Source organism: Ylistrum balloti, unplaced genomic scaffold, assembly GCF_031769215.1.
Source record: "Ylistrum balloti isolate Yb309-2 unplaced genomic scaffold, AGI_CSIRO_Ybal_v1 Utg370010, whole genome shotgun sequence".
In the NCBI taxonomy this organism is placed as follows: domain Eukaryota; kingdom Metazoa; phylum Mollusca; class Bivalvia; order Pectinida; family Pectinidae; genus Ylistrum; species Ylistrum balloti.
This window is the reverse complement of record NW_026782083.1, coordinates 1,182,757-1,204,434: the sequence shown is the minus strand read 5'-3', so window position 1 is coordinate 1,204,434 and position 21,678 is coordinate 1,182,757. Positions and strand designations below refer to the sequence as shown.

Genomic DNA, 21,678 nt, shown 5'->3' with positions numbered 1-21,678 from the left:
CCTGATAATAATAAAGAACATTTTTGTTACTTGGTTCTGAGATCCCAAATTACATGTACCCAAAAACATCCAAAACTTAATTTCTGATAGCATAATTTTAAATGAAACTTATATTGGGAAATTTGAGATCACAGACACATTTAGAAATCAGAATACATGCATGTTCCTGTTATCGACATTTGTAATGTTGTAGGGATGCAGGTGTTACATTGCCATGGTAACACACAGGTGTAACATCTCATTAGGGTCAAAGTGAGTCAAGCAATATCAACAGAATGGTTGATGTAAGGAGTACATTATTAAAGGCCACAAGCTTAAGTAATTAACCGGGTTAATTAAAGATGCATATATCTGGTCAGGCCAAACAGGATCAGTTGGTTACAAAGGAAGGAGATATGGACTTCAAAATGTAAACCATCCCAACAGTAGTACACACATACATTGGAGACATGTATACATTTTAACATGTAATACACCTAAACAAAGTCAGGAGGTATATATGATAGTAAATTGAATAATACAAATGGCAAGTCCTAAAAAGAACAAATACATAACATATATAAACATATATTTATCTACTTAATACAAACTGCTGTTAACAAAATTTACACTGAGGCTTGGCTACCACTATCACATATCCAAGAAACAGCATGGAATATGAAACAGTAAAGGAGTACTCTGCAGTAAATAGGTAAACATTGTTTCAGTGCTAATTTCATGTAATTTTTTCCCTAAATAATTAACAGTAGTCTTTCCTCCAGCATGTAGGTCTGTATTGATTATGCATCATCCCCAGTTAGAACATCCCCTAACAAATATCAAAGTGTACTTGATATTACCATGGAATGTAAAATAACTCTTAACATTAATCTCAAACCAAATCAGATACTGATTTATAGACAACCAGGCATTTTTTTTATCAATACTTTTCCAATCATCTAGCTATGTATATAGAACAGCCCGACTACTAACCTGCCGAGTTAGTCAGCACCTTCAGTCACTTTATAATTACCATGTTAACCTTATTACATAATTCCAACTTAGTCTTAGAACAGCCTAAACAAGTACTCTATCTTAGGACAGACACAAGCCTCAAGATAGCATAAAGAAGTACTCTGTTTCAGGACTGACACAAGTCAGAAGAAATCATCAAATTAATAGTTCTGTCTTAGGATAACATCTAAAAGTATTTCTTAGGACAGACATACCAAACAGACCAAAGATAACATCAAAAAGTACTCTGTCCTGGGACAGCCACAAGCCTCAAGATAGCATCAAGAATTACTCTGTCTTAGGACAGACACAAGGCTGAAGATAACATCAAAAAGTACTCTGTCTTAGGGCTGTCTGCCTGAAGATAACATCAAGAAGTACTCTGTCCTAGGACAGAAACAAGCCTCAAAATAACAAAAAGAAATACTCTGTCCTAGGACAGACACGAGCCTGAAGATAACATCAAGAAGTACTCTGTCCTAGGACAGACACAAGCCTCAAAATAACAAAAAGAAATACTCTGTCCTAGGACAGACACGAGCCTGAAGATAACATCAAGAAGTACTCTGTCCTAGGACAGACACAAGCCTGAAGATAACATGAATTACTTTGTCTTAGGACAGACACAAGCCTGGAGATAACATGAAGAATTACTCTGTCTTAGGACAGACACAAGCCTGGAGATAACATCAAGAAGTACTCTCTCCTAGGACAGACACAAGCCTGGAGATAACATGAAGAATTACTCTGTCTTAGGACAGACACAAACCTAAAGATAACATAAAGAATTCTCTGTCTTAGGACAGACACAAGCCTGAAGATTAGATGTGTAAACTCACCATGGAAGCCACAACACAATGATTCATGTAGAGTTATACATCTCAGAAACTGTCCATAACCTCATACCGGGTTTCCACATCAACACTTTATCTTTCTTACTGCCTGTCTATTGTACCCAGCATCCAGATTTAATTTGATGTGTAGTTCAAGCTTGGCCAGTAACTTGCCAGCCCACAAATAAATAGCACTTGGGGAAAGTAACTCTGTGCTCTATTAACAACTTGAAATATCTGTTTAGGCTTTCGGCCACCTGTTCAGTTGTTTAAAACTTCAACATAACATTACTTTAGTCTTTGTTTTAATACTCTAAGTAAATGTATCCTTCCTGTTGTTATTAAACACTGGCCATACCAGAGCCCTGACAATCTTAAACCAGATTCAACAAGCTGTACAGGCTGAAAAGAGAAATGCCCCCCACAAGATGTTCTCAACTAATTTATGTATACATGAAATTCTATCTATTTGAAAAAAGGCAAATAAATTAAACTAATTTTCAGTTGCTCTGAAGTAGTAGTTTTATCTCATAATCAGAAAACTGGCATCTGCCCTTTTCCTAAATATTTTTTTGTAACCAAGCAACCAGTTATGTTCCTTGGCAATGGGGATGTATTATCCTTCAGATGGGCTTCATTCAAACAACTCTCCCAAAATAGGTCGTATTTAACAAGTCATGCTACACATATAATAATGAAGGAAATTAAAAGTTGATTTTAAAGGATAATATATGAAATGTAAGATATACAAGGTGAGAATTTATATTTAGTGTCTGGTTATCATACCTGGGTCAGGTAACCATTAATCAATAACAGTAAAGAATTTAAAGTATCCGTTTTAAACACTATCTTACTACTTCAATATTATCATCAATTTTAGCCGTTTGATTTAGCATGTACCTTTACCATTGTTACAAGACCAGTGGTGAGATCCAGAGACAGCCTGGAGCAGCAAGCTGAACAAAGAGACTAACTAGGTCATTTTTGGTTATTCCCTGTCTAAAAAGCGAGGCACTTGCAGCAGAAAGAAATATGCAATCAAGATTTGTGAAGAAATATCCTTTAGGTTGATAAAATTTTATACTAACTTTGATAAATCATACAGGGATCTGATTTCTTTTCTGTCCATTTAAGTATATGTTTTTAAAATGAGTAAAATAAAAATGATTTTTTGGTACAACTCTGATAAAGGACTGTATCCTGGTATCTATAATTACAAGTCTATCCCCATGTATGGGTGAAACAAGATACAAACTAAGTCCTGTTATCAATGTTTCCTACACCAGAGATTCCTGATTTAACACAGTAACCAAGGAGATAATTAAATAATCATCATTGATTACTTTCCCCGCCCTCCTGATCTTCCCTTACCATTTTTATGTAGATAATAAACACTTCTCTACAGGACTCTTGAAAAATCATTATTTTTTTGTGTTTTTCCTGGTTTTTGGTTTGCCATTTTTGATTCATTGATACCAAGAGGTTGAGTCATTTCCTCCCTTGGACTGATAAGTTATCTCCTGACATGTACATTATATACCATCACATCAGCCAATGATAAGGACTAATCTGTTAAAGCATTAATATGCTATCTCACTGGGAAAAAACCTAGACTCAATGCCAGTATAATGTGCATGATTAGGGAATACAGGGGTTGTATAATTTGATTTAGGAGAGAAAGTTGATCGGCAGGTCTGTGGCATGTTTTACTTTAGAGATAAACATGATAATATTAAATATTCAGGAGGAAGCAGGTCCCTCGGGCATTCGAGTTCCAGTTTATAAAACTTATCAGCAAATATCAAATTCTGTTGATGAAATACATCATGAATAAAAGATTGTATGTAAATAAACTTTCTGTTTATGTCTCCTTTAGAGCTTAGCTGCTGCTGAAAATTACTGATAACAGTTCAGGATTAACAGGATTTCTGGATTAAGTTTCCATACAAGATTGAGAATTAATCATGACATAAGATTGTGGATTTATCCTGACATAGGATTTTGGATTAATGTCAATATAGAACTGTGAATTGATTGTGACATATGACACTGGATTCATCTCGACACAAAATCATGGATTAATCTTGACATATAGCTAGATTTATCTTGACATAGGATTGTGGATTAATGTCAACATAGGACTGTGGATTAATCTTGACATATTATGACTCTGGATTCATCTTGACATAGGATTGTAAATTAATGTCGACATAGGATTGTGGATTAATCACCAAATAGGACTTTGTATTATTCTCCTTACAAGACTGTAGATAAATCACAATACAGAACTGGTCCACTCGTAAAGCTAACTTAACACAAACAGATAGCATCCATATGGATATATAATGTGGATCACTGAAACATTATTGAACATGATTGGTCTGAAAATAGTTCAGATCAAAATCTCATCTAGGTAATCCTTACACTGGTGAGATAGAGATTATTCAAATGCATTTTTTAAGCACAAGTGGAAAATGCCTATAAATAATGATTATCTCCCTTGTACTACAAACTACATACACCTTGCATCGGTTATCATACCCATTTCCTAATAAAGCTTAAACAAATGTTTGCTGATACAACAGATTAGAGAAGTATTGATATGTCTGGCAGAAGAGCTAGAAAGGGATGGTACATTGGTTAATAATGAATGTTGTTTCATGCTACCTGGAGATTCTAATCTGAAAAGCTTGTTCCTCATGCAAGCCTTCATCACTTACCTAACTCTCGGGTTTCTTTAATATATGTACACACAGTTAACCAGCCATATACATCAATACGGCACAATCCATCATTTATTAATATAACCTTTGATAATAATCTCTTTCTCTAATTTCACTTGATCATATCTCTAACTTACAAAAAATAGTGATAAAATTTTTACTCAGATGATTTACATTTAGAAATTATAATGGTAATATGGATCAACATATGTTTTTAATCACAATGAACAACAATATATCTTGAGAGAAAGTATTAGAAATATTATTAGATAACAGAATTATGAAATAAAACTTGTCACCAGCACTATGTCTAAATGCAGGAGGAGGATTTCTAGCCTTAATTGACAGCAGCCACAAGCCACTTGCTTTAGAGAATGTTGTTCAAGCCTATAGCAATGCAAAATTGTGACATCTTGTTTCGCATCTTGCAAGAAAGAATTGTGACACCAATCACATACATTTATATAACAGATACATAGGAAAGCATCTAATTCACAAGACTGTCACATCTCTCCCTTAAAACATTAAATTGATTATTTTTTCACTGCAATTAAAGCTGGCTCAAATAGAGGAATTCCATGGTCCTACAGGCAGAAGAGCATTTTAAACAATAAAAAGATTATTTTTACTGCATCTTAAGCTAGCTGATACTGAGGAATTGTGTAATTCTGGAGCAATGAGCATTTTTAAAAGCGAGGATATTTAATAAAGACTGTAAATATTGCAAAGCAGGCATTTAAGATTTCATAACAGGAAATACAGTTTAGTTCATTCTTGTTAAGTTTTAAAATTTAAACGGTATCTGGGTATTGGGAATCTTAATTCAAATTATCCTGGGTACAGGCCAACATAATGTAGATCACCATCATATGTGTAGCATGCTAATGCTTTCATCCCAGTCCAGTCTTTAACGACTTGGTGTAAGGAAGGTATATGGTTCCATGCATTAAGTAGGATAAATACTTGTATATTAGATTAACGGAGCTGTTAATTTTGGGAAAATAAAGAAATAATTTCTTGGAAAGGAGTATACTTTTCCCAAAGACGGATACATTTCTTTCCATGCTTTTCTATACACTTATCTAGATTTTACAGGCACGTTCTCAATAGTTGTATTCCCGTCACCTAGGTTTGGGGCGGAGGTACTCCTTTTGCCTGTTTTGACCCGAAACAGAGATTTGCCCAGACTCGGGAACCCCCTAGACTTTCGCACTTCTGTGTGATCCAAGTCCGCGCTCTGAACACGATCTTTAGGTAACGTACCAAAACTATTGTTGTTACTCCCGTTACTGTAGCCTTCGTGGTGATTGTTGTTTGAAACTGTCTTTTTCTGAAACGGAGAGAAACAACCATGATAAATGTTTACAGTATTCAGAATTTGAATTTTAAAAATGTTTTCAAATGTCAATATATGGTCTTGATTTATTATAAATTTGTGAGCCTAAATCTGATCTAACCTTGTACTTTTCAAACAACTTGATCTTGTAACAAGTCTTGAACACACCATCATCTCACGTTTGAAGCCTATTGCAACAATACCATCTGATGTTAACTATGTCACATCAATACCCATTGGAAGTGTAAGTAAGTACATTTTATTATTTAATACCGTTCATTAAACCATGCCTCAAGAAGAAGTGGAATACAGTTTACCACCAATGTCTACATCTATATGATAAAAACTTTTCTGGACTTCACTGTTGGATGCTACTCTCTCTATACAAGAGTACATAACATGTTTCTGTTTAATATCTCTACTTTCAAGTTATTTTTGTAAATCTATCTTTGACTCAATTATATATGAAATCTACAGATTTGTGCCTTAATATTCTTTTCTACCTATGTTTGTAGCTGAGGTTGATACCTACATTTTGATTGGTGAGTTTTTTCCTATGTTTGTATTTGTAGCTGTTACTTACGATTTGATTGGTTAGGTTTTTTCCTATATTTGTATTTGTGGGTGTTACCTGTGTTTTGATTGATTAATGTTATCCTGATGTCTACTCCTGGATGCTACCTACTTTTTGATTGGTGGGTGTGACATCCTCTGCACTGTTTGACCGCTGTATGCCAGGCATTCTGTGGGAGGGGGTAGACATCTGACTGGACGGTGAGGGTGTGTGGTTTCCATTGTCCAGGTAAGAGTGGACTGTAAAAGATACACAAGCTTATCACAAGGGAGGCAACTCTTTAAACATATTACGTCAAAAAAAAAAAAAATTGGTAAGACTGTTTAATTATAATTAAAATTGCCATTTTCTTTTTGTCTTTTTCTTTTAAAAAAAAAAATGAAAAACATTGGTAACAATTAATCTTTTGTTTAATCTGTTTTTTTTCCAATAATAATGTATTGATACAAAAACATTCATGATAACCAGTATTACAGATCTAAGTATTTTGTTGTTGGGTCCTTGTTTCTTTGTCAATTGAAAGATCTTCACTTACCTGGAGTACTTGTGGCACTTGGGTGGTGTCTATCGTAACCATCATGCTGTAAAATATCAACATTTTCTTTTTTTCATATTTCCTAATACAAACATTTATTTCATAAACTGCTTAAGAATGATTACTATATTTTCAGGGTTATAAGATGCACTAGTATATAAGCCACCAATTTTTACTGATTGATTCAATCCTCATGTAAGCCGCACTGGAATGTAAGGTGTACCCTTTTGTACGATATGGTGACAACTACTTTTTTGAATTACTGGTAATATATAACAGAAGGTAGTTCTTATGAAGTGGCAAACTTTACCTTCACCAAAGTTAGTTGATATAACAGACAAAAGAAGTCAATTTATCAAGATCATCAGTGAACCATGAAATAAAGTTTGCAAATGTATCATACACAGATAATCCTTTATTTTATTGATGAATTTTAAAAGATGTAAATTAGCAAATATCCAACTCATTTGGCTTGGGTGTCTTCACAGATTGTCTATGCCCAGATAAAAGGTCTGATGCTATGATGGTTTACTGAACAATATCTCCAGTGTCTGTACTGTTTAGAGATTAACAAAGGCCCTTCCATGCTGATCAAATTCTTATAGTCCCATATCATTTCTTATTGTAAGTTACACAAAGCCATTCATATTGTAAACAAACATAGCAGTTGTTCTAGAATTTAATCTATAATTTGATGCACAAGGCTATTGTAAACTTCTGCTATGGCTTTGAAGTAGCTGTGAAAGTCCAGAAAATATTGTTGTGATTCATATCAGAAGGTTTGATTAATTATTCACGAGAATGTTTTATTTCAATCACCCTGTATACAATTGCAAATGACAGTCCTCGACGATCTGTTTCAGTATTGTGTACTGGTATGCTTCCATTTCCCCATCCCCCCAACCATTTTTGTTTGTCCACATATATAAGCGGCACAGGTATAAAAAAGGTTTGGCTTATAATCTGGAAAATACATAATATCTATGGATACAAATTTCAACTTTAACAAATCTGTAAGCTATGAATAATCACACATTTTAGATATAACCCCCTGGTCCCTGGGGACACTGTCAAGACACACTTTATATATATTCCCCCTGGTCCCTGGGGACACTGTCAAGACACACTTTATATATATTCCCCCTGGTCCCTGGGGACACTGTCAAGACACACTTTAGATATAACCCCCTGGTCCCTGGGGACACTGTCAAGACGCACTCTAGATATAACCCACCTGGTCCCTGGGGACACTGTCAGAAACGGACGGGGTATTAGAACTGGTTGAACTTGTGTCATCCTCTGCATTGATGATCATATCTTCTAAAGCTGTAAACAAATATTTCCTGGTTAATAACATGTCATACATTGTGAAATGGCAAATATAAAAGGCTTCTACCACTGATTATTTTCAATACAAAACAGCCTACCAGTAATTGCTTTCGGTATACTTACCTTTCCTTCCTTGAGCCTGTATCACCATTTCCTCTATTTTTCTGTAACGTTTTAATAATTTTCTTAATTCTTCTATTCTTTTATCCTGAAACAGGAAAAAATATATTAATGTAATTAAAATGAGAACAAAATTATATACCTATACACAGTAAGATAGAGTGTGATAATACAAATATGGTATGTGACAATCAATAGCTATTTTACTTCAGTTAATTTACATATCATTTGTTCCTTTCAAGTTAAGCATTACAGTAATATTTTCTTTCTTTTTATAATTTTTTTTAACTATCTCGTTACCTTTTCCTGGTTAGAGTACATTAAGGCATCTACAGCTTTCTTTAACTTTTCCACTTCATATTCTAAAACAGAAATAATTCATCCATTATCAATTTGAATCTGGTAACAAAGAGAGTGGCCTGTAAACAGACTTATAATACAACGTATTACTGCAGGTTAGGAAATCATAGAACAACAAAAATGAAGCACGTAACATCGCCAACATTGGAGCTGATGCTATCATTACAGAGATATATGAATGTAGCATTAAGGAAAATGATAAAAAATTAGTACTGCTGATAATTTAATGCATAGCATGAATCAAAATGAAATGTAAAGGATATAAATGTAGTAATGAAATATTACTTTTTAAACTCATACCAACAATGCAACTTAAATCAAACACGAAAACAAAACAAGTGTGCCATGTCCCTTAGCCGACATGATTTGAAATAAGTTAAAAGGAAAAAAAGAAAAAAAGCATGCAAACCATTCAAATCAGTCTTCAAATGCTGGCCATAATTTCAATGTCAAAATGTCAATTCAATAAATAAAAATTTTAGGAAAATGAAAGAGAATATTTGGTGTAGGAATTACGACCAACGATTGAATGCTATATAGCAGTGAAACAGATATATAATAATACCATGCAGTTTATCATTCTTCCCCATCTCATCGTTTACCTGTCAAAACAAGCTCTAACTCTTACTACCTATCCTGATACACAAGTTGTTCATTTCCCTCAACCAAACAGATATTTTGGAGAAACGACACAAACATATTGTTTAAAGTTATTTCACTCTAACTCTGAATTGATACAATAGATATTAATAAGAAGCAACCTATATGAGACAAGGATGGGTATACTACCGTTACATAATTGTGTTTATAATCTGTTTAATGGAGGATAAATATTGGTACCGAAGTTCTGCTTATATATACATGTATAACTTACACAGGAGTTTTGAAAAAGACATTTTTGTACTCATTGCTTCAATCTTTGTTTAAATATTGAGAGTACAGTGACTCAATATATTGTCAGGAGAGGACTTGTCCTGAGGCTGATACTAAAGGTATTAATATTGTGAAATGATCGTCATGTCTTCTAGCAACAACAATGGAACTACTTAGTAATGAAAAGGAATTATAGTGTAATAATAATGGTATAATTGATGACAATGGCATGTATATGTAATGATGATGAGGATATATGTGATGATGATGAGGGTGTATGTGATGATGATGATGATGATGAGGATATATGTGATGATGATGAGGGTGTATGTGATGATGACGACGACGACGACGGCGACGACGAAGACGATGATGATGTAAATGTACAAGACGTATGTAATAAATAAATAATTGTAATGGAAGACATTTTTGTGAAACTGTTTCTCCTGAAAGGGGAACTAATATGATGAGAGTATATATTTAGATGGATGGTTAATCTAAAACCTCAAATTACCACATTAAAGTAGCAACAGTATCTCTGATAATGCTGAGATGTGACAATCATGAAAAATTTGAAAATGACAAATTCACAATGACGTAACATGGCAATAGCTCCAATAACTATGGCAAGATGCAAAGGAGAGAAGTGACAATATGGAGATGTGATAGGGAGATGTGACAATATGGAGATGTGATAGGGAGATGTGACAATATGGAGAAGTGATAGGGATATGTGACAATATGGAGATGTGATGGTATGATGTGACAATATGGAGATGTGATAGGGAGATGTGACAATATGGAGATGTGATAGGGATATGTGACAATATGGAGATTTGATAGGGAGATATGACAATATGGAGACGTGATAGGGAGATGTGACAATATGGAGATGTGATAGGGAGATGGGACAATATGGAGATGTGATAGGGAGATGTGACAATATGGAGATGTGATAGGGAGATGTGACAATATGGAGATGTGATGATAAAATGTGACAAAGTGAAGATGTGTTAGAGAGATATGACAATGTAGAGATGTTCAGATGGTTGAATGCAACATCAGAGTAAGATGTGAAAATGTGGAGAACTGATGGTATGATGTGACAATGTGGAGATGTGATTGTGAGATGTGACAAAGTGTAGATGTGTTAGAGAGATATGACAATGTGGAGATGTTCAGATGGTTGAATGCAACATCATAGTAAGATGTGAAAATGTGGAGAACTGATGGTATGATGTGACAATGTGGAGATGTGATTGTGAGATGTGACAAAGTGTAGATGTGTTAGAGAGATATGATGTGGAGATGTTCAGATGGTTGAATGCAACATCATAGTAAGATGTGAAAATTTGAGATGCCACAATGAGAACAAAAACAGATAAAACAGAGTTACTGAAAGTGGAAAAGTGGAAAAAAGAATGGTACTAATATATGGTGTGCCATTTCTACAGTGTAATGGTGATAACATATAATAGGCCTCTAATGGTACAGCAATGATATGATTACTTAATATAGTTGTGGTACAGAGCAGACTAATTCTGAATGTCACTAGCTAGTTGTGTATGCAGGTCGACCGTGTGGACGACACAGAATTACCATGGTCAGGTGGAAAGTGTTTCACTTACCCCATGGTAACACCCTACGTCTATGAGCTGCTTGAAACAAAAAAATCTACATATAAGAATGCTAGAAATGAAAATAGGAATAAAAACTAATAGTATGCATCAATCACGTGCAGTAATGGCTTTCTTGTGATTTTGTTTTGACTAGAAATATTTCAAAATCATTCAGTATGAAAGCTATCATGCCTCTAATCTCTGGTTATGTAAGGTTTTCTCATTCCTGTCAACCTGATGATCAAACAAGAAGTAATACGTTGCTGATACTGTTGGACTGCACATTAGTCAGAGGACCATGAAGTGTATGTCGTTTCTGTAGTCAATGAATGATGAAGCGTTTTGTCATTTCTGTAGTCTAGGGATGATGAAGTGTTTGTCGTTTCTGTAGTCTAGGGATGATGAAGTGTTTGTCGTTTCTGTAGTCTAGGGATGATGAAGTGTATGTCGTTTCTGTAGTCAAGGGATGATGAAGTGTATGTCATTTCTGTAGTCTAGGGATGATAAAGTGTATGTTGTTTCTGTAGTCAAGGGATGATGAAGTGTTTGTCGTTTCTGTAGTCAAAGGATCAACAGGCATTTGTCTTTTCTGTAGTCATGGGATCATTTAGTGTTTGTCTTTTCTGTAAGTCATTTGCCTGTTTTAGTAACATTTTCAATGTAGCCTTAATAACAGATAGAAGTCTATGATTCCTCAATGTTTAAATCCAGCATTGAAGAATACTGTACTAATACCCTTATATCCAATGTAGGTCACTGTGAACTCTATTTGCCATTTGATGAAGTTTGGTTTCCATTTAGTTCAAATTCCATCAAGCAGGAGTAGGGGAGTTTTCTACAAACATATCTAGGAAGACAGGACTTTTTTGTACCTAATAATATAGATATATAATAAATACTATGGATCTGTTTAAAATTTACATGTTAACAAATCAATATTATAGTTCTTTCAAGTATAAGCTTTTTTTACAGAATTCATCTAAGGGGCCTGTATTGCTAGAAAACTCTGGGGTGAAAAGAAAAGTTATTTTTTTGTAATTTATTTATCAGATTATTTATAATACAATAATAAAGTCTAACATTGTTTAACATATGTCTGTTGAATACTCCCTTGAAGGCATGATCAAAAATTAATATGTGAATACAGTATTTTCTTGCAGCTGTCCTCTGGAATATGTTAATCCTAACTCTGTGAGTGAAGACATGCTTGTTTCCAGAACTAAGTCACTGAAAGCCTCAGACCAGGACTATCCAAGAGTAATGAACTATGATAATCAAATAACCCGACCAGAAACATACTTTCAAAAATATTTTAAAGGCTCATCAAAGCTATTAACTTTATGGTGACTGAGGGTTAAGTTATTATCTCAAGATTTAAACAAGACAAAGAGAAATGGTTAAAGCAGAAAAAATGATGTCTGCATCTATTTTTTGGTGTATCTTTCATAAAACTTTGTCGATTTGGGAGATTTACTTAACAGCTTGGTCAATGATGTACTCTTTATTATATATTTTTATCACTACCAAGTACTATCAAATCATTTTATGTTTTCTGGTTAATGACTCCTTTTACATGTCCAATTATAGAAAGTATCTTTGAGGACCAAATTGAAACAAAAATGAAATCTCCCTCTACAATATTAGGCATTTCCTTCTACATTTAAAGGTCGGTCAACAAGCCCACACCAAACAGGTTAGATCTGGGTAACAAGAATGGAATTAGTATGCTTCCAGGAAAGTCAAAATGGTTGGTGGAAAAAAATTTGGTCAGCAGGCTACCAAAGTTGTCTCTTACGCTTGCGTTTTAGTCTATCTAATGTTTTCTCTTTCTCTACAGGGCGGTCACTAACACTGAGTAGAGACTCAGATCCTGAAAACAAACCGACAAGGAAAGATAATCTGGGTTTCTTTATCACACTTTTCAGTGACTTTTGAGTCAAACTTTTACAAACATTAAACAACCAAGATAGCCTTATATTTTTTCCCTTTGTTTTGTGTTTCAGTTTTGATCTAACAAACATGGTACTTGAATACTGATCACGGCACAACATCAACTTTGAGGGCTTAAAGAACAAAGGTAAAAGGAGGTGATTCTCTTTGGAAATGACTTCCTACAATTTATACAAAACATGTACATTGACATACATGTGTATAACAGAATGGTGAACATATTTTCTTTATTTGGCATATTAGAAAATGTTCTTACTGGTTCTGATATACTATAATCTATGCTTATGAAATTAATACATTAACAATTACCTGTTTTGTGAACTGAGTATACTACTATTATAATATGTTGCATACTGAAATGGGAGTTTATTCACTTTTTTCTCTCGTTCTCCTACATTCAATATATCACAGGATATGGAAAACAGAAGCTAAATAGACAGAGAAATACTGATGCAAATTAAGACAAACATTAAAATACTGATCAGATAAAGGACCAGTAGATGCAAATTTTATCTGATGAAACCTTAGAATTCATCAAAATAAAATGTTAATCAGAAAAAGAAGCCATTTCAAGCCAGAACATTTTGCCATTACAAAAGATAAACAACGATTGGCAACAACGAGCAACAGAATGGAGCTAAAAATCATCTAAACTTTGAAGCAAGCCATTTATTATCATTTCAAGGAAGCAAATGTAAAACTGAAATGGTTAAATGTGATTGGCACTGCAAACAAAAGAGTGTGAAGAGTTATCTCCCAATTAGTTCATTTTGGATTATCTCCCTTCTCAGGAAAATCTGTTTGCCCCCAGTCATTTCTTATTTACATATATAAACCTATAATCAACCATGTATTCACATTGTTCTAGTAACTGTTGAACTAGCCTAGAATTATTTGGTAGTGTAACGTACCGTTGGAGTCAGGAGTCAGCACAGTACCATTGCGCACCAGTCGTTGACGAAGCTCTGTGATCTCTGCATCTCGTAAGGCCAACTTGGATTCCACTTCCTTAATCTGTCTCTATTATTGTAATAAAAATTGTTTTGTTGGATATTTATTGATATTATATCTTATCAATCGTTGTCTACAAATCTAACATTTCTTGTATATGAAATTCTACCATTCAAAATTTATGCCTCCAAACAATTGAAAAAGGTACATTAAGCTCATTCTTAATTTTTTTTATTACTTACACATGTTGATACTTTCATTACAGAAAAAAAACCCTGGCAATTTAATTATATTGAAATTGCCTAACTTCTTTGAAACTACATGTGTACAATCAATTTATGTAGAATCTGTGTGGAACAAAGAGGTTGATGCACTATACAGAGTCAAGATAACAAAATAATGGTCTGGCTTACTTTGCAGGAAAATATATTAAGCTCAATTTCATTGTGATATACTGTTCATGTAACAGTACTGACTTTCTACCAGGAACCGGTAAACATGTTGGATTCTGGGCCTAACACATTGTAATGCACTGAACAGAAATAGTAATCTATTTCAAAATGAAAGTAAGATTTTCCATGTAGTATTGAAATGATCAGACCATTGTATATACAGCAAACCAAATATCTTAAACCTTTCCTAAGGTACATATTTATTATCGGGATGATTACAAACATCTGCAAGTAATTTTTCTTAACCAAATATACATCCATGACATTTTAATCTTAATTCATATACATTCATTTAATTAAATACAATTGACAATTGAATTAAATGTGAGTTATCCAATCAGATTCCTGGTCACAAATGTTTTTCATCACTTCTTATCTAACTGAAGACTCTTTTATTATGACAGAGACTACCATATGCTATCAAAGATATGGAAAAAAAACGTATTTCATATATTTTTCCAGAATGTGCCAAGAACAATAATTTCATTATATAACAACTGTGTCAATGTATCCAGGCCACTGCTTGTCTGTAAAATGATCATAAAGAACACATTCTGTATAATAAACTAGTAAACTTCCATGTAAACAGCTGCCAATTCCCCTGATGAAATTTAGGAATGTAACTTAGTCTTCGGTGAAAGTTATTTAGTCTTTGCCGGCACTAAATGAACTCTATCTTCATAGGCCTTTAATATTCCAACGCAATACACAAAACTTAAAAATATTAGTTACTGTGCACTTTGTGTTCATATGATAATTTTTATTTACGTTGGTTCTACAATTTCATCATTCCTTCATACAAGTACCATTAACAATTCTACTATACAAGAATAAACTGCCACAACACATAACTGTCTTGTGGTTGGGTAGTGCGATGTTAAAGCCCACATCTTTCATCAAGAAGACCCGGGTTCTATTCTCTGGATGTTCCTGTACTGAATTTTTCCCACAGTAAGGTCCATCTTGCACTTATTATTTGTGTAAATGAGATTGATAAATATAAGCTGATATCACTTGTTTCAAAATTGTTTAGGAATCAATAAAGTGTATTTTTCTAAACAAGTATCTCTAAGAATGTAGCTGTACACTTGTTTTTCCCCTCCATCAGTATGACTCTTGAGATGAGTAAGAGAGAGGACAGTTGACAGAATGTGGCAGAGAGCTAGACAAGTACTACTTCAACATATCTTGCCTGACACTTCATGGAGTACACACCACTTCACTATATGCTTGGAACATTTCACTTCATTACAACACACAAGTACTTTCTCTCTCTAAATTTATAAGATCTGAGATGATACGTCCAGTGCTTGTAACAAAGTCTTGCTAAAATTAAGACAAATATCAAACAAAATTTCCTGAACTTATATAAAATGGAAATAGAAACAAGTAAACAACTCTGCCAAACAAATAAAAAAAAAAGGCATTTTTTATCAAGTCGCATTTTATCTTTATGCTTACTTGTTTCCATTTGGTGGTTAAAGACCTATCTACTTATATGTGAGGTTTTCAAAAAGCTAGTGAAATATATACACTTCACAGTATACTATTAATAATGTAAGTCTTATTTTGAGACTGAAATAAAAAAAGTGTTTAACAGTTAATGAGTAAAAAAATGCTAATTTTAACAATCTAAACACACAATAAATTATTACCTGTGAAATTTTTAGTCGGTCATCAAGGTCCCTCCTGTCCTTGTCAGAAGAGGCTAGCTTGATCTTGAGGCTGGATATTTCCGCCATCATGTCTAGTTTGTGCGTCTCAAGTGACGTCCGCGTCAGGAGTTCCTACAAAATAAACATGGTGTGAGAATATATACCCAGATGTTATAATTATCTGAAAACATAGAGATAAGCATAGAAACTAAATAACCACAACAAGCAGCAGATACTCCACATATACCTCTGGGATTTGAAACCATCTTACATCCACGGTAAACAATAATACGAAGACCTTTCTTTAATTGCTGATTTGATCTAACATTACTTTACAATATTTCCTATTCTTCCTGGACTCACTTCTTACCTTTCTTATCCACCCTTAACTTATCTCCCTACTTTTCTTATTCTTCCTTGACTTATCCTACATATTCCTTCCTATTCCTCCTTGACTTAGTTCCTACATATGCCTTCCTATTCCTCCTTGACTTAGTTCCTACATATTCCTTCCTATTCCTCCTTGACTTAGTTCCTACATATTCCTTCCTATTCCTCCTTGACTTATTTCCTACATATTCCTTCCTATTCCTCCTTGACTTAGTTCCTACATATTCCTTCCTATTCCTCCTTGACTTAGTTCCTACATATTCCTTCCTATTCCTCCTTGACTTAGTTCCTACATATTCCTTCCTATTCCTCCTTGACTTAGTTCCTACATATTCCTTCCTATTCCTCCTTGACTTAGTTCCTACATATTCCTTCCTATTCCTCCTTGACTTAGGTTCATATGCCTACATATTCCTTCCTATTCTTCCTACATATTCCTACCTATTCCTCCTTGACTTATTTCCTACATATTCCTTCCTATTCATCCTAGACTAAGGTTCTACCTGAACCTTCTTATTCATCCTGGACTTATTTTTCTACATATGCCTTCCTATTCCTCCTTGACTGAAAGCAGTGGAAATCCATAAAAGATGTAATCAATACCTACTTCATTACCTAACTACCCAGACTTTGTGTACAATACCAGTTATTGTGAATGTTCAAGGATACAAAGTATATGACAGAATCAATTCATGTAATCTTGTAATGAATTACTGATAAGTAAAAATAGGAAAATAAGTTAATTCTGCTGTTTCCCAAAAAATAAATAATTGACTCTTGCTTCAGAAAGGAATGCATATATAAATGTGTATGATGTTCTTTCAAGTTGGAGTGTTTTCAAAAAATGAAATTGGACAAAATCCTAGTTCTGCACGCAGTACAGGAAACAACCTTCTGATAAAACATGTAAAAATATCCTGAATCGATAAAGCAGATATTAAAGTAAAAAACAAATATAACAGGTATATATAGCACACGATCCTATATTAAATGGGGTCCCTCACAGCATTAGAACCTCCACTGGCACATGACCATGTACTTCTTTTTCACATATACTTGTACCTTTATATCAACATATAACACAAACTGTATCAGGCAATAAAGGTGTAACTATAGCTTAAGGTTGCTGTTCATTTTAGGAATTAAAAAGACCAAACAGAAAAAAAAAAAAAAAAAACAGAAAAAGAACTGTATTTGATCCCACAAATTTAACAAATCTTCAAATACATCATACTCTTCATGGAAGATCATTCATTCCTCAAAATATAGGTCCCATGTCAGAGTTTGGAGTCAGAGATAGGGTCACTTTCAAAATAAATATTTGAATAAAGGTGGATGTCCTGTTATAATATTTCAATTTAATTAAGGAAGTTAATGACCTCAGGGATTTGATCACGATTCCTGTCAGAAATTGGCCCCTTGAATGAGGTACTGGCTGGATAAGAGATGGAATTATGACCTATCTGTGTATCTCATTCACTTATAAATGGGGTTCCTTGTTACAGGTTGTCTCCCCCTGAGATATCTTCTGGGTTCAGAGACCCAGGATTGATGACTGTCAGGATAAGAGATCATGAAGCCATGCTTGTTTATACAATATCATATTATCCCTATAGAGATAATGTGTAAAACAAATAAGCACTACAATGTTTGGGGTCCAAGATGATTCTGGGGTGTCTGGTATCTCCTTGCAATGTGGGTGTACAGAATGTTGTCTTTAGTGGGGAAAGGTGGTGCAGATGTCCATAGATAGCAGAAGGGTGGGAGCTTTATATAGGTACATATAGGACAAGAAAGAACAAAGTGGAAAAATATATTTAGTTTATCTGCATCATATATAAGAAATGTAAAAGCATGGATTATGGGAAATGGCAAGGTGAGTCAGTACACTAATTGTGCATTAATATCCAATCACCATAAAATAGATGCATATAAGAATGGATTGTGAAAGAATCATAGAGTAAATATTTCCTTCAAATGAGAATTGGTAAAACAATATCACTTACTGGTACAAAGACATGAAGCACTGATGAATGAGAGACTAAGCACCTGGTGACCAACAGGAAACTAACTGCCTTCCTTAGTTACAGAACAAGCATACTGCTGTCCAAATCTACCCACAATAACATTATGTACTGTCCATGGTGCTTGAAGCACTGGATCATAACTGTAACTAAAGACAAAATCCTGGGGGTGGTGGAGGATTCAGCCGATAATCATGGCCAGCTGTCAAACAGGAAGACTAAGTCTCCGTATCTACATGTAGTTGAGAAGTAAGATAAATATTGAGAATGAGAGGAGTGCTGGATAATGGAAGTGGTAGCATATACCTGCCTGGGGGGAGTCAGATGAAGGGGTTTGATCAGCTGATAATCAGCAGTCTTACATATCTAAACATTACACAGCTGCATCACAGGACAAAAACTAGAAAAAACCTCCCTGACACAGCTAACTGGTTAGTTTGACTTTTCGGATAGATTCGCTCATTTCTGCATCTCCACAATCTTAAATTGTAAACAGGAATCAGACTTCAAATTTTGATCGCTTAAACATTGGCTTCAAGAGTCTAGACAAGAAAAAGAATAAAGTGATTCTTTGCAAAACTGGTAGGCAGCCAGTATATTGTATAAAGAAAATTTAAGTTACGATAAATGTTATGTGACTATTAAGTTTGTTCCCATATCAAAACTGATCATCCTAGCAAATAGGACAAAAAGCTGTTCAGTGAATTTTTTTGTTGCTTTAATTTTAAAATTATAATGATTTGATTACTTTCTAAGTAAAAAATCTATACCATCCAACTTCTTCATCAATGTTTGTTGGTATAAAAGAATCCAACATGACAGTAGACTGACATTTTTATAGCCTATCATGTCCACTGATCCAAGTCTTTGTAATCTTATAATTACATGCCACAAGTCAGGCAGGAGTTTTTAAGACACATGGTCTTTGTAGCCAACTAAATTAAGTTGTTTCATCAGATATCAGAACTTAATTCAATCACTGACTGTATTCAACATCACAGCTTTCACTGGCTAGGACTAACATCACAGGTAATATTTGTACAACACAAATCTTTTGGAACTGATTGGTCTCCAACTGCATATATTGACAATACCACCCCGTGTCAACAAAGAATGCTGCTGTATTCTATCTCCTCCATCTAGCTACAAACTGTTGTAAAATTCAACTGGTTCTGATCTATATTCAAAGATCACTTTTATCTTGACTGCTATTTTCTCTTACACAACATTATTCTATCAACTATGTAGACCACCTTCAGCGTTACAAAGGATGCAGCAATTTTTGTTGCCCTTTTTTGTCTTTTTTACACCACATAATTAAAATTCTTTTGAGTATGACTGTGTGTAGTTAAAGTTTTGTTACTCTAACAAAACCATGCTTCATGTTCCATGATTCACATGTTAGATCCAGTTCTAATCCTAAAAGAAATTATCCAGGACAACAAATGCTTCACTGGTACAATTAATGTATCAGATAACAAGACAGAAAAAAAAAATGATGCCGTGATGCTTTACCCAAATTTTTTTCTTCTCTTGTATCAATGAAGTTGGCTTAGGGCAGATATTACTCCTAATCAATCGTACAACCTCTAATGACCTTCATCTGACATAATTCTGTCTGATGAGGTGGTAACATGCATGTGGATGGTAACGTCATGCAAATCACTTCCACGCACACAACTTATTATGTTGGAATATGATGAGAAATTGATTTCAAAATGTTAGAAACTGAGTAAGTGACTCATAAAAAGTTCAAAATAACAGAAAAATCCAGTAATTGGTTGACAGTCACTTTGAAGACCACATGAAAGCAATTTTTGTAAAAATTAAAGGTTACAGGTATACTTACCAATAGTTTATGAACATGTTATGATGCAGATCGATCTCCTATAGATCTGTATTAAAAGGTGACTAGTATTCATGAACATATCAATGTTTGTGCTATCATTCATAATTTGCTATCTGAGGAGGCATGTCAATCTTTAAGGATCTGACAAAATCTTTGGCATAATTAAAATCAACATATCAACCACAGTTGGAGTGAGACTGAATTTGAGAGCCTTCTTGACATGTTTAACAGTTCCAAGTATTGCACCTAATGATCAATATGTTCCAAAAGTAATTTGATGTTTAAAAATTTCTATTTTCACATCACAACTGCAAGATTCCATAACAGTCATCATGATGTCAATACGGAACACATCACATATACACAGGTATGGCATATAAGTAATGAAATCAGAACCAGCACCTTGTAGGTTGTGCATGGAGGGATGGACTTATCAAACCTAAATATGCAAACAACCACTTGAGTAAACATCCAAAGTTGTACTGCAGTGGGGGTGTCGTTAAGTACTCCATTGAAAACTTGAAAGGACAAACTAGATGTAGTACCAGCTATAAGTTATGGTTTTGAACTCTATATTTATAGACAGTGTAAAATACCTGTACTTGAAGACATTAATTGATATGGCTACATATTATCGGCTTACTTAAGTATGTTTGTTATGGCTCATTAATGAATTAGGCATTATAGGAGTAAATTATGCAGGGTAAAGCTGATGCCATCAGGATCACAGACACTAATAGAGGAGTGCTGTGACTGCAGTTTAGGTGATCAGACATATACATGATATGCTGTCTTCACAAGAATCCTACATCTTTGGCCAAAACTTGCATATTCTCTTTGAAAATTCTGCCAAATATTAATAGTGACCACCATGGATGAATAATTAAATGACAGCACTAGCAGTGCCTGCCATGGTTCCTGGGTATAGTTTCTATCCATTTCACAAGATGGCTAAATATCACGTTTGTCCAAGTTCTGCTGGTTGCACCATCAGTGCATGTCTGGGAGTTAAGGAGAATTTTCAGTAGAAGGTCTAAATTATTCCCTTGAGCTCCTTATAGAATTCAGTATAAAACATTTAAGAATTGAAGATAACCAGATTTGAGACTAAC

The 21,678-nt window shown here is 34.2% G+C and overlaps 1 protein-coding gene across 2 annotated transcripts in view; it reads right to left on the bottom strand.

Annotated features, from left to right (window-relative positions):
• The window catches only part of LOC132548451 (liprin-beta-1-like), an 88,676-nt gene that overhangs the window by 15,633 nt on the left and 51,365 nt on the right, over positions 1-21,678 (bottom strand). Inside the window, exons 3-11 of one of the 2 annotated variants that reach the window (XM_060212316.1) lie at positions 16,304-16,435; positions 14,157-14,265; positions 13,091-13,165; positions 8,744-8,805; positions 8,447-8,531; positions 8,229-8,320; positions 6,995-7,040; positions 6,571-6,698; positions 5,632-5,879 (exon numbers count right to left, since the gene is read on the bottom strand). In XM_060212316.1, the coding sequence (XP_060068299.1) occupies positions 5,632-5,879; positions 6,571-6,698; positions 6,995-7,040; positions 8,229-8,320; positions 8,447-8,531; positions 8,744-8,805; positions 13,091-13,165; positions 14,157-14,265; positions 16,304-16,435 (977 nt within the window). The remainder of the gene's footprint in view (positions 1-5,631; positions 5,880-6,570; positions 6,699-6,994; positions 7,041-8,228; positions 8,321-8,446; positions 8,532-8,743; positions 8,806-13,090; positions 13,166-14,156; positions 14,266-16,303; positions 16,436-21,678) is intronic. The other variant, XM_060212317.1, reaches the window with a different exon arrangement.